Below are 18,414 nucleotides of genomic sequence, written 5' to 3' on the forward strand. Positions count from 1 at the left end.
CACATTAATCTTAAACTGTTAAATAACAGTTAACTGTTAAATCTGTTATAATTTAATTCAAATGTCCATGTACTTCTCCCTGATTGGTCGGGATGTACCACTGTGGTGGGGTAGGGTGCTCCAGGCGTCACACGCTGTTTAAATCACATTTCTAACAGTAAATTAATCATTTCTTATAAATAACAGTCTTTAGTTCTCATGTGATAATAAGTTAAGCCTACATGCTTGTTCCTTGGGTCTGGTTGCTTCATGTTTCGGTGAATTCGTGTTTATGTGACACCCCCGGGGATCAGCTTACCCGGAGATCACCTTTGGACACCAGCGTGACGCAGCCCGCAGTGACAGCGGGGAGATTTGAATGTTGGCGGTTCAGTACAGCAGCGATGGAGCACCGAGGACTCGTTCATCTGCTGTGTGTGTTGGGAGTCTTTCACGAAGGTAAAAGAAAGATGACAGAGTAACATGTTTCTCACATTTTATACAGCAGTGACAGAACAGCTGTGGCTCCTCCGTGTATTGGTTTATTCCGGTTGCGTCATTAGGCGCATTTTCCGCGGTTAGTTTTCCGCGGTTGACCTTACGCGGTTAGTTTGAATGTATTTTTGCATTTGATAAAATGCTTGTATTTATATTATAGCCTTATTTATTTTGCAAAGAAATAATTCATCACTGGGTTTGTATTTTTGGCTTTATTTTAAGTTAATGTTTATCCGTTTAAGTCACCACATTTTCACGCTTGACCAACAAACAAAATTGGTGCATCCACAAGCACTTGAACAGAGTTTTTTGTTTTTTGTTTTTTTTTCTTATAGTTCTGGCCAGAAAGTGAGCTTGAACAGGGTGTTAAGATTATATTTTATTATTTATAAAGGTAAAATATCACTATTTCAATTTCCCCTTGAGAACATGAGTCTTCTAATTTGTCTAACATCTCTATTTCTCCCACGTGGCCACTAAAAAAGACAGTGGTGCTGCAAAATCAGATGGTTCCATGATCCATGATACAGCACAGCATGTAAAAAAAAATTGTATGACATCCACGGATTTAATTAGAACCTCCTCCATCCTCGCGACTCTCTCTTCACTATTTTTAGGACTTCTGTCAAAGTGGCGCGCTGTGATTGATTTCCGGTTACAGGCAGGAGGACATGTGGCACAAAATAAAGAAATATGAGAAGGGCCCATTTTGGAAAACGCCTGTTGCCTGGACTCCTCTTACTTTGTGTGTGCCTCCTCAGTTTACATCTCGGATTGAGACGTGAAATGAGAAAGATGGAGACAGTTTGAAGCCTCACCTGTGAAACTCTCCTCTCCTGCAGGTCTGACAGCTCTGATACAAACAGAGCAGGATGTGACTACAGCCGTGGGAGACGAGGCTTGTTTAAGCTGCCAGCTGCTGAAATCTAAAGAAATTCTCCAGATCACGTGGCAGAAAGTTTTACCTGAGGGGGAGGATAATGTCGCTACCTTCAACAAGTACTTTGGTCAAAGGGTGAATGCTGATTTTCAAGGAAAAGTGGAGATTAAAAACAACGGAGTGCAGAACTGCTCCATAGTTATCAAGAATGTGACGGAGGAAGATGAAGGCTGCTATCGCTGTGTGTTCAACACCTACCCCGACGGTGCTTTCATTGGAAATACCTGCCTCAGAGTCTATAGTAAGAACCTTTATGCATTTATAACAAAATGCATAGAAGTGAATCACTTGTGCTCAACATGGAAATGTAAAGACTCTAATCTCATTTTGCCCAATCTGTGCAGTGCGAGTGCTCTCTGCTGCTCAGAAACAGGAGGTCAGGATCATTCCTGCTGAAGTCAAACAGTCTGCTGAAGGTGAGAAACACTTCCACACATGCTGATTTATAGAATGATGACAACTTTAAACTCATGTCTTTAGTTTACTTTATGGGTTTTATGAGGATTCTGGGTTAATATCACTCATTTTCTTTTATTCCCAAAGGTTCCTCCTCGATTACTATTATTATCATAGTGTTCTCTGTAGTGGCCGTTGGTTGTGTTGCAGTAATCATCACAGTCCTGCTGATACGAAAACCCTGGAACAGGTAACTTTTACCTTGTTTTGATACCTTTGACTCACTGTTAATATTTTATTAAACATATTTTTCTTTTATTGTTTGAGATCTTTTCAGAGCGAAAGATGAACAAATAAATTATAAATGTTTGTTCAGTTTGTCCCTCAGAGACCCAGAGGGGAGGAAGACCCCAAAAAAACCAAACAAAAACACTGAAGAGTAAGACAATTCATTGATTAAATTATTGCTTATTTGTGAAATGTTTGTGTCCGTCTTCACTCCGTCCAACACAGCTTCACCCAAGAAAACAAAACCGTTGCTTGATTTCGTGGAGGTTAAAACGACTGACGTGTGCGTTTGTGGCCATAGAAATATTAAAGGGAGCAAAGGAGGGAGTCATGGGACTCAGTAAAGTTCTGTGTGTATTTTCTAATTTTATGTACGAATGTTCTTATTTGAACCCAGACGAGGATCTTTTCCAGAACCTCACCAAACTTACACAAAACTTACGTTGAGTGCATAACATAATATACTTGTCTTTAACCCAAAATATGATCTTTTCCTAAACCAAGCCAAGCAGTTTCATTCTGTGAACATCTCACCATGTATTGTAGTTAACTGACATAATTTACGTACGTAACTAACATAATGTTTTTAGTAACAATCAACCTTTTCAGTCATTTAGGTATGAAGATGTTTCAGTTTTCTGACTACCAGAGTAATTTAGAAACTGTCGTATGTCTTGTTTTGATCAGAAGGAACCAAACACCTTTAATGCAGAAAGTGAACGAGCTGATAAGAAGGATGACTCCTGGAAAAAAGAAAGAAAGCGACTCTCCAAAAGTCTCGTCCTCACCAACAGGAGCGAACACACAACCGTCTGAGTGAGACAGTTTATACATTTTTACATGTACACATTTATTTTTTTATTGCTTCTTTTCAACATGATTCAGTCTTCACTCTGTTTTGACTTTCCACAACTGAAAATTATACTTATTAATGAAGACAAATGTGAGTCATTGAACTCTTCACGGACCATCATGTATTCATCAGCGTGTTCATTCTCATTACATTCATTCAGAGAGATTTAGAAACTGACGCATGTCTTGTTTATTATCTGAAGGATGAAAACACCTTCAGCGCAGCACGAGATCGAGCAGGTAAGACTACGGATGTCTACTGGAAGAAAGGAAGAAAAGGCCTCCTCAAAAGTCTCGACCTCAAAAAAAGGAATTAATCGACAACTGTTTTAACAATAGTCAATGATTCAGTGACAGAATAACTTGCAAGACATTGTGACGTGGTGAAATAACTGACACTGACCAACCTGTTTAAGATCCATCTTACAGTACAACAGAGATAACATGTCTGTTCCAGCTCATGAAGAACAAGATCATACTTATTTTTACATGTTGTGTGTTTTTTTTTTATATGTACATGAATTGTAAGCTCTTTTTTTAATGTGATTTGTTTCCACCCTGATCTTTGGGCTGTAAATCACTCCTCTGTTTATTGTGACATTAGACACAAGTATTTTGTAACATGTAATATCTTACTCAACTTCACTGCTGCATCAGGATGAAGCATTTGCATCAAGTGCTTAAATGTACTTGTGATTTTTTTTTTTCTGTCGAGAAATGAGAAATGAATGTAAATAATGATCAAACTATTAATAACTTGTGAATAACTCGTCTGGAAAATCAATGTTTATGTTGTTGTTTTATCTCTAATGAGATAAATTATGGCTTAAGATTCCAATTGTGGGCACATCAAATGTGCTTATCATTAGATTAGAAATGGAAAATTTACCAAAATGTTTTGTGAACCAAAGATTGACTGACAATCTTAAAACTCAGGATTTTATATGTGTGGGGAAAAAGCTTTATGTTTTCTGAGTGGAAGGTAACTACTTTTTATATTTGTATTTCTTACATTGCATTTAATAAAATGTCTTTTTGAAGAGTCTTTATCTCTAAAAGTATAAATACTTCCTGTGACACAAACCTTACTATATATATTATTAAAAAGCGACATGAGCTGATGGTTTGAGTGATCAGCAGCAGTTACACATCATGTCCACTGGAGGTCCTGCTTCTCTCAGGGTCACAGAATGAGGACTTGAGGCTGGTTTGTGAGATGAGGAGCTGAAACGCAGCAGCAGGAACTGATCTGTGTTCAGTCGCAGTGTGAATCAATGAACGGTGGATTGTTGCTCTGCAGTCTCACAGTAGCTGGAGCTCAGACAGTGTGTGGTGGAGTTTCATCTGTCAGAGGGTGAGTTTGACTTCTTCTCATCATGAAACATGGTTTCAGCTGCAGCAGAATGAGTTCAGAGTAACATGTGACTGTTGTAGTTTCAGATTTTCTCACTTAATCCAACAACTTGTCTGAATTAGTTTGTCTGACAGTTTATGGTGAAACTCTTAACTCTTAAGAGTTATTTTTTTAAATCTGAAAATAACATTTGACCTTTTATTAAACAAGCATTGTTAACTCATAATACCTGTATCATTGACCTGAACTACAGAACAAGTTAAAATACACTTTGTTTTTAAATAGTTTTGACTCTATAAAAGCACAAATAACATTTTTAATTATTTATTCAAGAGTTCAATCATCATGTGTAACTTTTTTGTGCAGCCTGTTATCAATTTCAGTGATTTTCATGTGATCTGACTAAAGGCTGATTTACATCCACAGGTCGACATCATTAAAACCTTATTTCCCCCTCATGCTTTTAAGAATTACATGTGGGAAAGGTTTATTTCTCTTTTCAGCGATCTGTTAAAGCAGTCTCACATAACATCTGTCCTCTGGGGCTGAACAGCTGCTACATCTGGATGTAGAGGAGTTAGGTTGCCAGTCGTCCCTCTCGCTGAACATGAAACACTCAGCTTTCCTTTATGAGTTCTGCCCCTTAAAGGTACAATATGTAAGACTTAGCCACCTGTACACTTCTTATTCAAAACAAATAGGGGACAGCGTAACACCAGAGTGACTGCTGACTGCAACTATAGCTGCCATCAGCCAGTTAGCTCGATTAGCAGTGCAGGTAGTGGCCGCATTAGCTGAGTGTGGAGCACAAGATCAGTGTTGGTGTTGTTTACCATCAGACTGTCACGTCTTGAGGTACACACTGGCCAGGGGCTCGATAGTCGAGACAGTTTTCTCAATTTTTGTATGTTTAAAACCAAAATTCTGACAAGTTGCAGCAGTTTTGAGGTACTTGTAGTCTGGTGCAAGTGTGGTTTCACATTAAAACGCTGATTGATTGAATCTGACTTGTCGAGGCCGTTAGAACAGCCCGCTGTCAGACATCAGTGGTGTGTTTGCAGCGAGAAAAAGCGATTTAACTGCTGCCCAACAGGAGCAGGCTGCATGTTTGAAGCCAGATGGCTGGTGCTGTAAAAGAGCAAAATAAGCCCCGTAAAAAGCTCTGAGGTCTGGACCTGGTCTGTCTTGTGGTTTGGGCGGGCTTCCCTTTCCCAGAAAGTGGAGTTCCGTTAACCTGTCGGGTTCTGATGAAAGCTGATCCCTGCTGTTTACACCTCTCAGTCCAGGATACGGAATAGATCCACAGAGGCATCTCTCTATTTTAAAAACACCTCACTGACTCATCTCCTCATCACTCCTTGCATCATCTCCTGCTGCTGTAATTACCTCGAGGTTGGGCCTCAGGTGTCGGATTTTGAAATCTGGAGGTCAACACAGTCTAGACGACAAAGCGGCCGCCTGTTAATCACGTGTTTAACCGTTTCACGCTGTGAACTAACCTGTAAAAACCTCCATTAGACCCCAGGTGATGTTTTGTTTTGTTTTTTGAGTCAGCAGCTGTTTTTGTTGATGCTCCCACACCGCATCACCATGGCAATGATTAGCATCCAATCCTGGTTTGGTGTTTTGTTTTGTTTTTTTCAAAGAGAGTAATCTGTGACGGTGCTGAGACGATGCCGTCATCACGCCTCATGTCATCCTCTGGCTTCATGTCTCCTCTGACAGCAGGCGGCGTGCCAGTAAGATGCAGCTGCGACTGCGCTGACCAACAGCAGCTCAACAAGTCACAACACTGGACAGCTGACGGGGGGTACATCTGGAACACAGCCTCCTCATTCACATTTCTGTTTTTTTGTGTTTCAATGATGTAGCCACATGCTAGTTTGAGGTTGATGTTGTGGTTGTGGTTGTGTTTGCAGCTGCAGCGGCCTGGATGTGATACTGGGACCTGGTGTGAGTTGGTAACCCCGGCTGAGTGTGCGATGTGTGGACCTGCCCTGCACCTGTGCCTGCTGCTCTGGATAGTAGGGACGGCTGTTTCCAGGACGAAAGGTATCTCCTCCATCCAACCTGTGCTTTCCGGTGCATTAAACTGACTGTAACTTCTCTCAAGATGATTTTAGGTTTCATAACATGTTGTAAAATCTAACTATAATGAGTTTAATTTCCTTTCTACTGAGTAAAGAGTTTAGAACTTAATACTTGACTATTTTCATTTTCTTCTACTCTATACTTCTACTTACAAAACTTTACCTTACAAAACAATATTGTACGTTACACTCCACTATGTTTATCTGACATGGATTTGAAAAGATAATAAAAAAAATAAAAAAAAACAAAGCAAAAGAAAATGTAAGCTAAGAATATATAGATTTTTTTTTAGCATGCTAACCAGCTAGTCTTAACTCTTCCCAGGTGCTCTGAGCTCCCGGTTCTGACCGCTTGCTGAGTGGTTTAACTGAGCTAAATAGCTAACAGTGGCTCTAGTTAGCAGCAGTTAGAACTTGACATGTAGCCAGTTATTACATTTTAAATCTTAAAATGTTTGTATTAAAAGTAATTTTGTATTAAAAGCACATTTAAAAGTCAATTATTCATACAGTATGTGTAGTTAGCATGTTGACCAGCTAGCCTTGGCCGGTCACAGTCAAAATCTCCTGTCCTAGTGGTGTAAACACCAACATTTCCCCGGTGCTTTTGCACTCCCAGTCTGGACCGCTAGCTTCAAGGCAAACAGAGCTAATTAGCTATGGGTAGCTTCAGTTAGCAGCAGGTTGAGGTTATTCTAGCAATAAGCTGCTGGTGATATGCTGCCCCTTATTTGTTCTGTGTATGAATTCAACGCCAATTTTTGTGCCTCGAGTAAAGTTAAAGTTTTCTCAAAATTAGTTTTTTCTCTTCGTCTGAGCCAGAAATTTCCGTTCCAGCAGCTCTTGCATACAGTAAACTTTCCAGTTTAATTCCTGTCTATATTGTGAAGGTTTTTACCGAGGGGTGTATTCATATATCATTCACAGCCATATTTATGTGACATTTAATCCCTACAAGCATGGTGAAAGTGGTTGTATATGGCTGATGATAGTATTTTCTGCATTTAGTTGGTTATACTACAGCAGGGAGGAGACACTTGTTAGTTAATGGCTACTAATGTGATCTCTGAACTCAGGTGAGGTGACAGCTCCTGCCCGTCTGAGTGCAGACGCCGGTGGTTCCCTCCTCCTCAGCTGCAACATCACCACTGCAGCAGGCGACACTGTGCGGCAAGTGCGCTGGCACAACAGGCACAACAAGATCCTGCTGGCGTACGAGCAGAGCTCACCCATCCGCTTCAGCCACACAAACCCCAAAGTGCAGCTCACCACCTCGCACAACGACGGCAGCTCCATCACCATCGAGAAGGTGGGGCCTGATGACGAGGGCTGCTACCGCTGCGTCTTTGACGTTTATCCAACGGGACTACAGGAAGGAAAGACGTGCGTCAGCGTCATCGGTCAGTCTGGTTTTCACGGAACTCCAGATTAATGTTCCAAGATGATAAATTGGTCTTTATTTTTGGGGGGATTCTGGCTTCTGTTTTCTTAAAGAACAAGTTATCTTTTGTAAGCGTTTGTCAGTGCTGCAGCTCACACCTCACATCTGAACTATTGTTTCTTTTTTCCAACAAAGACAAAGAGTGTGTGTTTGTCTCACAAGACCCCTTACAGGACAGGAAGCAGTAAGCTGAGGTCTGAACTCTGAGGCCAGCAGGGGAGAAAACCCACACACCTCGCTAGCCGAGGCACTTCCTGTTGTTGGTGTAAAATGTGTGCATACACATTCTTTATCACTCCCAGACTCCTCCTGTTAGCGTGGCTCCTCACAAACAGCAGTCTCGTAAAGCAGAAGTAAACCCACTTTCAGCTAATATGCAATCACACATTCTGTTGTGTTCATTTCTCAGGTAAAGTGCGCCTGGAGGGGAACAAGACGGCCATGAGCGGGCAGACGGCCACCCTGTCCTGCTGGTACAGCCTCCCTGAGAGGGTGCTCCAGGTGCTGTGGAGGAAGACGGCCGAGCAGGGCGACACCACCACCGTGGCCGCCTACGCCAAGGGCGGCCACCAGACCATAACCGACCAGTTCATGGGCCGGGTGAGCTTGAGCCGCAGCCTGGATGACACCCAGCTGACCATCCAGCAGGTCAGGACGGAGGACGAGGCCTGCTACACCTGCGAGTTCCACACGTACCCGGATGGCACCAAAAGCGGCACCGCCTGCCTCTCGGTGTACGGTGAGTACAGTACAGAGACGTGTAGTAGTAAGTTAGTGGAAGTTGGCATGCTGACCAGCTAGCCTCCATCAAATTTGTATCTCAGGAGTAGATAGTATGGCAGTACACAACACCAACACTGAGCTCCCAGTCCAGTCAGAGTCAAATCACACTACCACTAGCTGCACAGCTAACTGAGCTAACAGCTAAACGGCTCCTTATTGCACATTAAATGGTTTATCTGTGCTAACAAAAACAACAGCTCTCTAATTGAAGCCACTTGAGTGATCATCCTCTCTGAACTGATCCTCCAAGGCCACAGAAGCCATTAAGTGACACTCAAGAGTTACTGTAGACAGAGAGGAAATGTGTGTGTCTGAGTGTGTGTGTGTGTGTGTGTGTGTGTGTGTGTGTGTGTCCCAGATTCAGCTCAGGAAAGGGAAACGCTGTGTATAAACAAAACACAGGCCGCCCTGAGGTGAGAGTCACTCCAGTCATTAAACTACTGTTCTGACCTGCGCTTCAAGTCCCTCTGCAACACTTAACCCCGTCCCGCTGTGATCGAGCTGGCTCAGACTTTTAGAAGTCGTGAGCGAACCTTCCAAGAGCGTGAGTGAGTGTTTATCGTTCTCCGTCTGTGTGTTTTGTGAGTGATATTGTTGACCGAGGGAGGGGTGTCACCGAGGGGGGAAGGGGGTGATTAATTTGGGAGAAAGCCCAGGGGATGAGTGGCGCACTGTTTCCCCGAGACACAAGGCCCTCAGTCTGTGCGTTTGCGTGTGTGTGTGTTTGCTTCTCAGTGCTCTGCTAAACAAGCTTTGTCCAAACTGACGGCACCAGAGATCCAGACACACAAACGCAACCACAGAGACTTAGTAGCTAAAGCTGCTCGGCCTCTGTTTGGCTGACGGAGGACAACTTGAGTCATTGTGCCCTCGGGGGCCAATTGACAGGCGATGTGCTCCGTCTGTCCATCTCCGCCATGAAGGCAGAGGGACGCGTCTCTGCCTTCCGCTGGCTGGGGTCGCTCAGACTAAATGCAAAAAGGCAAAGTGCATTTACACAAGTTCTGTAAAAGTACAGTTTTGAGTATTTCCATTTTCTGCCACTTTATTCTTCCACTCTACTACAGTTTGAAGGCAAATATCCTACTTTTGACTCCTTTGATTACTTAAGTTACTTTGCAGATTACATCAGATACATTACTTTCATATGGGTAACTCTCACTTAAGCCAAAGTAATATTTTAACACGATATCTTTACTTTCACTCAAATATGATTTAGAGTAATCTCTTAAATCAAAATGTTTTTTTCTTTTCCAGTTTTACCCAAACCAGAGGTGAACCACGTCACCTCCTCCTCAGGGTACACTGAGGCCAACTGCACCGCCCAGTCCCGACCGGCTGCAGAGATCACATGGGACTTTGGTGGGGACAACCGGACGCTCGGGCCGCCCATTTCCTCGGCCTACGAGCAGGGCGACGGCACGACGATAGTGACGAGCACGCTGATTTTCCAGTCAGGGCTGCTCGCCGACCGGACCATCAAGTGCATCGTGGACCACAAGGGTCTTGCGAAGCCCCTCACGGTGTCACTCAACACAAACAGTGAGGAGCTTATGAATCCTCTTCTTAGTGGTTTTTATCAGATTGTATTTTGTCAGATTTTCACGATTTAATGCGAGGAATCCATGTAAACTTCCTAAACGGGTCAGTTTCAGCCTACAAAAAAGTATTTATTGATCCTAAAGGGGCAGATTTTGTGCAACAGAAGCTTGTCAGGAGTAGAACCATCAACCAAGACTGTCTCAAAATGTCTCCATCCTATCTTTGTGTGCAGAGATGCAGCAGACAGAAGTCTTTTGTTTCTCCACATGTGTGTTATTCTCAGTTATTTCCATCACTGGGGTTGTTGTGGCCGCTTTGATGGGGTCCCGGATCCTGTAATGTCCCCCCCGCGTACGAGAAGGATTATTTCGTCTCCCACCACACCACCTAACATGTCCTGTCCAGATGTTGTTTTAAAACATAAACAGCGCTGTGGATTAATTGTAGGTGTGTGTTTTGTGTGTGTGTGTGCTGCAGTGGGTCCGGCCATGGTCATCCTGCTGTCGGTGTGCGGCGTGGCGGCCGTCCTCCTCCTCTGTCTGTGTGTGTGTCTCTGCAAGTGCTTCATCTGTACCGACGGTGAGTCCCGACCACAATCAATCATCCTAAATGACTTCACTAAATGTAATTATAGTTTTTGCTGGGGTGTCATTTAATTACAAGAGATTACATCCAGAAAAAAAGCGGTTCTGGTGTAATAGAAGCGTTTTGCACACAAGGTCATGCCTGTGCTCCCGTGGTTTTCCAGAGGAATTCTGGGAAGTGCAAGGAGTGGTTCGCAAAAGAGTAAATTAGAGCGTGTCATCGAAAATACTGCAGCTCCTGTTATGAAAGTATATGGTGGTGGATTTCCCCCTTGCCAGTTTCTGAACCCCGGTAGTTCAGGAAAACGTGGGTGAAGAAACTGGAAAGGAAGCACGTTGAGCAAATCTTAATGTTGATGTTGAGCAGAAGACTGACTGACTGCCTGACTGTATGAATGTGACGCATAATTAAAGGGAAAAGAGCAACAACTGAGTAAAAGAGGCTGATTATTCTTAAATACAGTCTTTTCCAATGGGAGTTCTGTATAACAGGATCGCCATCATGGGAGAGAAACCCTCAGCTGAAATGCAGCGCATTGTTTATCTTGTGGTCCGTCACGCTGGCCAAGTCTTGAGTGCCTCTTGTCATTGCAGCGATTATGATGTTCACATTTCTCCTGGTTGCATAAACTGAAAAACATCCTGGGATTTATGAGCCTTGACAAGCCGACCACAGAGGACCTCAGCCAGGACGGTCCTGACTGGGAAAAGTTGGGCTCTAAGCTGCTGTGGTCAATATTTTTATATTAAAAAATGGATCGCAGGACCGCTTGTACATGGGAGAGGTCGCTTGCAGTGCCAGCTCTCTAGTTTATGCAGTGTCTTTCAGCTTGTTTTGATTTTCCACTCCACTAATCTCTTATTTTGGTTCCCTCTCACTGCTCTCATCAGCATCTTTTCCAGGTGCAAGGCCACAAAAAAACATACACTACTAAACAAGACAAATTTAGCAAGTAAAGCTGGTTAACATGGTGGATCGTTAAGCAGCTAAAGAGCCACGTATTTACAACAGGTGGTGGAGACCAAAACAGAGCTAAAAGTGTGTGTGTGTGTGTGTGTGTGTGTGTGTGTGTGTGTGTGTGTGTGTGTGTGTGTGTGTGTAAATAAGCTGCTGTTCGACAAAATGAAAATACTTGTTTCTGCTGCCCCCAGGTGGCCACAAATATAACTTCTGCAAGTATAAAGCAGCTAATCACAAACACTGACTGCTACCATATATGTATGTTTTTGCAGCTCCGACTCGTTGACTCATTGCTGCGTCTGAAAAGGCCTTTCAAAAATACTTCCCACAAGTAAAACCTCAGTCTTAAATTCTTGTGCAGAATGTAAAAGAAACCACAGTGGAAGGTGTGAAGATGGCGTAGGCGCATGTTGGTAAGGTGAGAGCGTTCAACCATGAAATGCCTCACATCCCTCTGAGAGCTAAAGGTCAACTCGCAGCTTCTCCCCACACGGAGGTGGCCGGCTGGGTGCTTACTCATGTGTCACCAACACTCCCCTGACTCCTGTTCACACCTTTCCAACAATCCGCCCCGGGTGTCACGGAAACTATCCGGTGCCAGCGTAATGTGGCTTGCGTGGACCGGTGCCCGCTTCCCCTTTAGCATAAATTTTCTGCCCGCCGAGGGGAAGCAAACGTATCGCGGCAGTGACGGGAGCCTTGGCCGACGCTGGTGCTCCTGCCGGCCAAACAAAAGTCGCGGCCGCAGAGGAAGAAAAACAAAAGTGGGAGCTGATGTCTCAAGGTCGGGACGGTCCCAGGGCTTCGCTCGATTTGGCAACGTGCAATTTGGATTGTGTCACAACACAAAGTCACGAGAGAAATCCCAACAACTATAGTTCATTTTTTATGTTTTCATCAGACCGCCTTGGATCCTTATAAGGTTTCTAAACAGCCCATCAGAAGAATAATGACTTTCCTTTTGCCTTCAGCTCCTCCTGCTCTTTGTTGTCTTGCGTGATAAGAAAGCAGAGGCCGCTCACGCCCATCTCCTCATGTCTGAAACATGGAAACCCACTGACACGTCACCTCAGTTCCTACATTCCTCGTCACCTCATCATGGCAAGTTCCTAAACCGACATTCATTCTCCCACGTGGGTCAACCGCAACAAAGGCCTCAGTCAATCATCCTGTTGATTTAAGAGTGTGTTTATCTCACAGCCCTAACTCATAAGACAGCTCGGGGACAGTGTTGACTTGTGTCGGACCGGTTCCTGCCCCAGCATCTGCGGCCAAGATCCACTGCAGGATATCTCGAAGAGATTACAGCCGGGTCAACGCAAAAAATAGATTTTTCTCAGGGAAACAAACAAAACCCCCGTCAGCTTGAGACTTTCCACTTTGCTCGAAAGTCTTTGCCCAAGTTCCCCTCGCTTTCCAACTCCCGTGGATCCTGAGCAGAATAACAAGTGGCCGCGTCTTTGGTCTCGTTTGTCTTGAGTTAGCAGACAGAAGAAAAGACCCCCTTTCTCTGTCTAATCCCTCGGACTTTGGCTGAGGACAGACATGAGGGGCCCGGAGGAGGGAGCAGCGACAACGAGGGCAGAGTCCCCAGAGCTGAAAGTCTGCCCAGCTGATAACAACACTCGACTGTACAGACACACTCGTACTGTATTTCCCGGCCTCGGCCCGGCTGAGACGTGTCAGAGGAGAACAGGCTTTTACTGTGATGTGATTCAGATTTGAGGTTTAAAGGAAGATGATGCAGCTGCGGAGGGAAAGTGTTTCAACGTCCTTATTTGGAGATGACCTGATTCATTTTAGAAGCAAGTTGGTTATACTGCTCACTTTTCTGGCAGAGTATCTAATGTTTCCCACGGAAGATTTAGTGATAGCCGATCAAGTGAAACCTCGAGTGAAAGTACAGATTTCCCTGAGTTTAAACATTGGAAGTATTTGCAATAATACAACAGTACAACTCGGAGGCATTACGTATCTTTAATGCTTTTTTGATTCAATTTACAAAGACAACTTGTAGAAAAGGCTGTTAGAGTTAAAGGACTGGTCCGCCAAACTTAAAATAACAGATCTGCTAGCCACGCTGATACCTTTGGTTTAAATTGCCTGTCTTGTTTTCCTTTTAATTAAATATTTAGTAAGCTGCTAATTGCGAAAATAGCTTTTCGGGGGCTTTATATGTAAAGCTGAAGCTGATAATCTCAAATAACTGAGAACAATTTGCCTCAGCCGACACTTCCTCTGAGCGTACGGCTGTCCGAAAGTAAAACTCAAGTGTTGTCAAATATTTAAAGTGTGTCTGAGACGCTCGGCTGCAGAGAAACCCACCGTGAAAGGCCTGAAAAGTTGTGATGTCTGCGGCTGAAGTCGCACCGCGAGCCTGCCACAGAGGCTTCTGTGGTTCCCTTTGAATCAGGGGGCGTAATTCAGCCCCGGGCTGCTTCAATCGCGGCTGGGAAGTCGGGTCAAGGCCTGAGGTTGTTCCAGTAAAATGTAACTGGTCTATTTGTGTCCGCGTTTCCATGATTTTCATTTATTTTTGGTGTGGCCGGTTGGAGATGATGTACAGACTATAAGGTACGGCGGTGGCACAGCTACAAGGAGAGGAAGTTAACCACAGATAGGAGCCTTTATTCATGAAAGCAAATGTTTTCAGTGGCACGCTTCAATCTGTAGCTCCACAGGAAGTGCTGGGGGGGAGTGACCACATCCGGTCCGACACGCAAACTCGGTCGACCTTCGAATCGCGAGGACAGAAGTGAGGGTAGCACTGACTGCTCCTTAGAGATTAGAGGTGGGAAAACATAACACCAGCTCATGATATCACAAAGGAAGGAAAACATGACACCTGCTGCTCCCTACAAATTAAAAAAAAAATTATCTTTAACCTTAAAATCAGTTGAATAATAAGCACTTTTTCTCTTTTAGGAACCCTGCTCACCTCTGTGGTGTTGATTGATTTCCCTTCTCTCTGCCCCACACAGGTCTAACTTGTCGCTCTTGCTCTAATTGGCTTTTAGGCCACATGTGTCGATTCAGCTTCGACACTAAAGGCTTTTTTTCCTAAAGCGAGTCGCCTGTGAACATCTCACATTGCCACCACATGCACATGAAGGTGTGGCAGGCGCTTCGCTCCGACTGTGGAATTCCTGCAGCGTTTCATTATTGTTGCACATGTGGTCTTTATGGATCAGAGTGGGTGTTGTGTGTGTGTGGATAAGGACACGTACGTACTCGCTGTGTTTATTTTCGCATTCTTGTGTGGGATTGATATCGAGTAATTACAACCTCTGCCCATGATGTCGGGACATTCTTGCCTTGGGAAACTCACTTTTGACTGAGTGCTGCTGTTGGACCAAAAAGTTGCCATCTCATGTTCTGTAAACACCGACCTCCAATTCAGTTGTCTTCGTCTCTCTTGACTGAGCTGTGGACTAAACAATCACACCAACATGTGCAGTAACATTTTTATCTTGACCAGCGTTACGCTCTTTGTTGGTTTGTCATCAGCCGGTTAATCTGGAGTGAAATATCTCAATATCTTTAGAGTGTATTGTAGAGTCTCTGACCTCTGACTGTTCAGCTCGTACAGCACCATCACCTGACATTCCCTTTCCTTTAATTGTTATCAGTATTTAGTATAGTATCATCTGTATTTCAGCAGTTTGTTTTGTGTTCATGTTGTAATTGTTTAACGGGTAAAAATACTGAAAAATGGTCCAACTTCCCAAAAACCTGGCGTCCTCCTGTCAAACTCAAAGCACTCGATCTTTTTTACCGATGAAGTCTGATCGGGAAGCCGGTTTCCACCCTGACAGGACATCCAGGCTGCTGAGGAAGGATTTGGGCTGCGTGATTAGTTCAAAATTGGAAAATGAAGCGTTGTGGAAAGTTTGTTGGAACAGAGCTGACCATCTCTCTCTCTCTGTCCAGACTGATTTGGAGGCCGGCGTCGCTGCTGCTTTGATGAAGGTCCAGCCGAGCTCTGAGCCTGACCTAGCTGCTCAGCACCGTGCCCTCCAGCTCAGCGTGCGCAGGAAGGGAACAGAGCTTTCACAGAACCGAGCCAACACGGCTGGTTCTGCTCCCACGAGCTGCGAAGACGCTGCTAATGCAGACACAAATATGTCTTGTCATTTACTACGACGTAAACAGAACTAAAACCCACATTATTCAACGCTAGATGTTTCACTAACAGTAGAGAAGTTGCTTTGATGAGTGATATGCATCAGTGTGTCTTTTAGCAACATGGAGGTCCTGTGTGTGTGTGTGTGTGTGTGTGTGTGTGTGTGTGTGTGTGTGTATTTATATGTACATTTTAAAGGTGCAACATGTAAGTCTAAAACATTCAAATTAAAAATATCAACAGAATATGAAGAAACAACAGTGTTAGCATGCTAACGGGCTAGCTCCGGTGTCTCGTAATACTACTTTCAGAAGAGGAAATAACTAATCTACTAATCTACTACATCTACTCAGATTACTTGTCATTTATTGGCGTAGTTAGCAGTTACCATGGTGATATAGTGCCCCTTATTTGATTGGAGTATAAACTCAACACGTGGCCAATTCTTACATATTGCACCTTTAATTTAGGTTGATTATCAATGTAAATTGTAAAAGTTGACTTCACTTTAAAAAATCGAGTAACGAAATTACCTTGAAACGACCGAGTAAAGCAGACTAATAAGTTAAAGTTGTTAAAACTTAATAGTCTACTTTACTTGGTAATTTTGAGGTAACTTGATGAGTAAGATCACCTCGTCAGATTTGACAGTGTAGCTTGATTTGCTCCATTTGAAGGGTTTTTTGACTGTGATGTGAAGCCTGCGGGACACATAAGTATAAATCAATAAATCATTTAACAATTAGGAGCTGATGTTACCTCACGATCATAAAGAGCACAAAAGACGGAATCAGAGTTTGAGTCGCTTCCATCCTTAGGTATCATTCACACCCAATCATGGGTCGTACAGCTTCTTCCAACTTGAAACTAGTGCACAAAAATAACCAAAACCGCTGATCTTGTGATCGACAGGACCTTTTGAGGTAGCTCCTATTTAGATACACATTGGCTGCTCTTTGGCAGCGCGGCCTGATTGCAGCGGACCTCCAAATTGGACCCGACAGAGTATTACATCACCCCACAACCCTCTATTTGTGGTTGCTTTTGGGCAAGAGGGATGATTAGAAAGGGTGCCGTGCCAGTTTTGAACGAGACGTGCAAGTTACAGTAAACCAGAAAAAGCAGTGGGACCGCTGAAAATAAAAATCTGACTTATAGCGAAGCAGCCCTGTTGTGACTCAGACTGAAAGGATAGTTTGAGTGGGGACAGAATGAAAGGTTTGTTATTTATAGCTGTTGTGTTGTGTTGTGCTGTGCGGGACAGAGACGGGCGGTCGACCTGTAACCTTCCTGTGTTCGGTGGTTAACACCGCCCAAACCGTCACTGTGTGGATGAAACCTGCAGCTGTGAATCACTGTTTGTGCGAGACTGTGTGTGCGTGTGTTGTGCAGTAATGTGAACTGTAGGGAGCACCAGTGTCGTCTTTTTATTTGGGATAAATATTAATATAGGCCTTCATGGGGCTGTGTACAGTAAAGTTTAATGTTGTAGAAACTTTGATTAATCACGAAAAAAAACACATTCTAACAATTAAACAGCTCTTTTAGATACAATTAAACTTTTACAGTTCAGCTATATGTATATAAAGAAGGTTTAAATGTTAATAAATGCCGATATTGAAGTAAAAAATACTTTAAGTTGTCTACCTGCTGTTTCAGTTTAATAATCATGTCGTCAGTGTGAACAGTGTTACAGTATTTTATTTTTTGATCAGTATTCACCTGTCTGTAAGAGTCCGTACGTAGTTTCCTGTACCGGTGCTGAAGTCAGAAATAAAACCTGAAACTTTATACGCCATCGTTTCACCGCTGATTTTTTTTAATGGTGTGTGTTTTGGAGACACTGAGTAAGAGTTTCATACTAACGATCGCCAAACGAGCCGGGATTCCTTTGCAATAGCTGAATTATGGTGTATGAAGGCTGTGGGTGGTACTGTAACCTCACCAGAATCTTACACAAGAGGAAACTCATTTCCTTCCACAACCCACTCCAGTGACTTTACGCTTTCGCTCTCAGACCGTGCGAGTGGCATAACTCTGTCTTGGTGCCTTCTTTACAATGATCTATGACGAACCAACGCAAATATGTAAAGCTTTAAATAGTCTGAAACATGGCACACCCAGATCCACTACTGTTGTTGTTCCAGGTACGCCATGATTTGAGTGATTCGGTTGTGAGTCATGGATAAATTGAGTTTCAACACCAGATAATCATTTGAAAAATACGGGGAAGGTGACAAATAGGCGTAATCTTTGGTAGACATGCTGCCACGGGCTTTTGTTAGATGTGAAGATTGTGGCGTAGCATGAAAAATACAGTTAGCAAGTGAGTCATGAAGAGTTAGCTTAAAACAGGCTAATGGATAAATGTTTGTTATACACAGAAAGAAGTAATGGTGAAAAGTAGCTAATTATTGATATAGTCAGCTGAAAGTAACTAATGAATAAACACCTGAAATTGTTTAATTAAAGAAGCTGAAACAATAGATAATTCATTGAAATGGTTGATGAACACATTTAGAAGATGTCAGTGTTGGGTACTGGAGTTTATTTGACATGGATGTAGAGGTTTATCAGATAAAA

General features: G+C 43.3%; 2 protein-coding genes and 1 long non-coding RNA gene across 3 annotated transcripts; 2 read left to right on the forward strand and 1 right to left on the reverse strand.

The window, feature by feature from the left end:
- The first annotated feature begins 312 nt into the window (after nucleotides 1-312).
- On the forward strand, nucleotides 313-3,995 carry LOC119014929 (T-cell immunoreceptor with Ig and ITIM domains-like). The gene is made up of 7 exons (XM_037090380.1): nucleotides 313-438; nucleotides 1,320-1,658; nucleotides 1,762-1,833; nucleotides 1,961-2,063; nucleotides 2,190-2,252; nucleotides 2,789-2,917; nucleotides 3,157-3,995. The coding sequence occupies exons 1-7, from the start codon at nucleotides 384-386 to the stop codon at nucleotides 3,284-3,286; spliced, it is 891 nt and encodes a 296-aa protein (XP_036946275.1). The 5' UTR covers nucleotides 313-383; the 3' UTR covers nucleotides 3,287-3,995.
- On the reverse strand, nucleotides 3,660-5,944 carry LOC119014931. Its single transcript, XR_005073117.1, has 2 exons — nucleotides 4,833-5,944; nucleotides 3,660-4,346 (listed from the first exon to the last, which is right to left on the reverse strand). It is a non-coding gene; the product is annotated as an uncharacterized LOC119014931 (long non-coding RNA).
- Nucleotides 5,945-5,953: 9 nt separating this feature from the next.
- LOC119014923 (OX-2 membrane glycoprotein-like) lies at nucleotides 5,954-17,627 on the forward strand. Its single transcript, XM_037090371.1, has 7 exons — nucleotides 5,954-6,117; nucleotides 6,227-6,359; nucleotides 7,474-7,797; nucleotides 8,248-8,577; nucleotides 9,879-10,163; nucleotides 10,641-10,742; nucleotides 15,639-17,627. Exons 2-7 carry the CDS (start codon nucleotides 6,290-6,292, stop codon nucleotides 15,641-15,643), a joined length of 1,116 nt encoding a protein of 371 aa, XP_036946266.1. The 5' UTR covers nucleotides 5,954-6,117; nucleotides 6,227-6,289; the 3' UTR covers nucleotides 15,644-17,627.
- Nucleotides 17,628-18,414: the final 787 nt, after the last annotated feature.

Source organism: Acanthopagrus latus, chromosome 24 (assembly GCF_904848185.1).
Source record: "Acanthopagrus latus isolate v.2019 chromosome 24, fAcaLat1.1, whole genome shotgun sequence".
NCBI lineage: Eukaryota > Metazoa > Chordata > Actinopteri > Spariformes > Sparidae > Acanthopagrus > Acanthopagrus latus.

Excerpts from the sequence above, each read along its gene's own strand:
- LOC119014929 (XM_037090380.1), top strand. The coding sequence starts at position 384 with ATGGAGCACCGAGGACTCGTTCATCTGCTGTGTGTGTTGGGAGTCTTT. Across the intron at positions 1,659-1,761 it reads TACCTGCCTCAGAGTCTATA|TGCGAGTGCTCTCTGCTGCT; the intron begins GTAAGAACCTTT and ends CAATCTGTGCAG. Across the intron at positions 2,253-2,788 it reads CCAAACAAAAACACTGAAGA|AAGGAACCAAACACCTTTAA; the intron begins GTAAGACAATTC and ends TGTTTTGATCAG.
- LOC119014923 (XM_037090371.1), top strand. The coding sequence starts at position 6,290 with ATGTGTGGACCTGCCCTGCACCTGTGCCTGCTGCTCTGGATAGTAGGG. Across the intron at positions 6,360-7,473 it reads GGCTGTTTCCAGGACGAAAG|GTGAGGTGACAGCTCCTGCC; the intron begins GTATCTCCTCCA and ends CTCTGAACTCAG. Across the intron at positions 7,798-8,247 it reads GACGTGCGTCAGCGTCATCG|GTAAAGTGCGCCTGGAGGGG; the intron begins GTCAGTCTGGTT and ends TTCATTTCTCAG.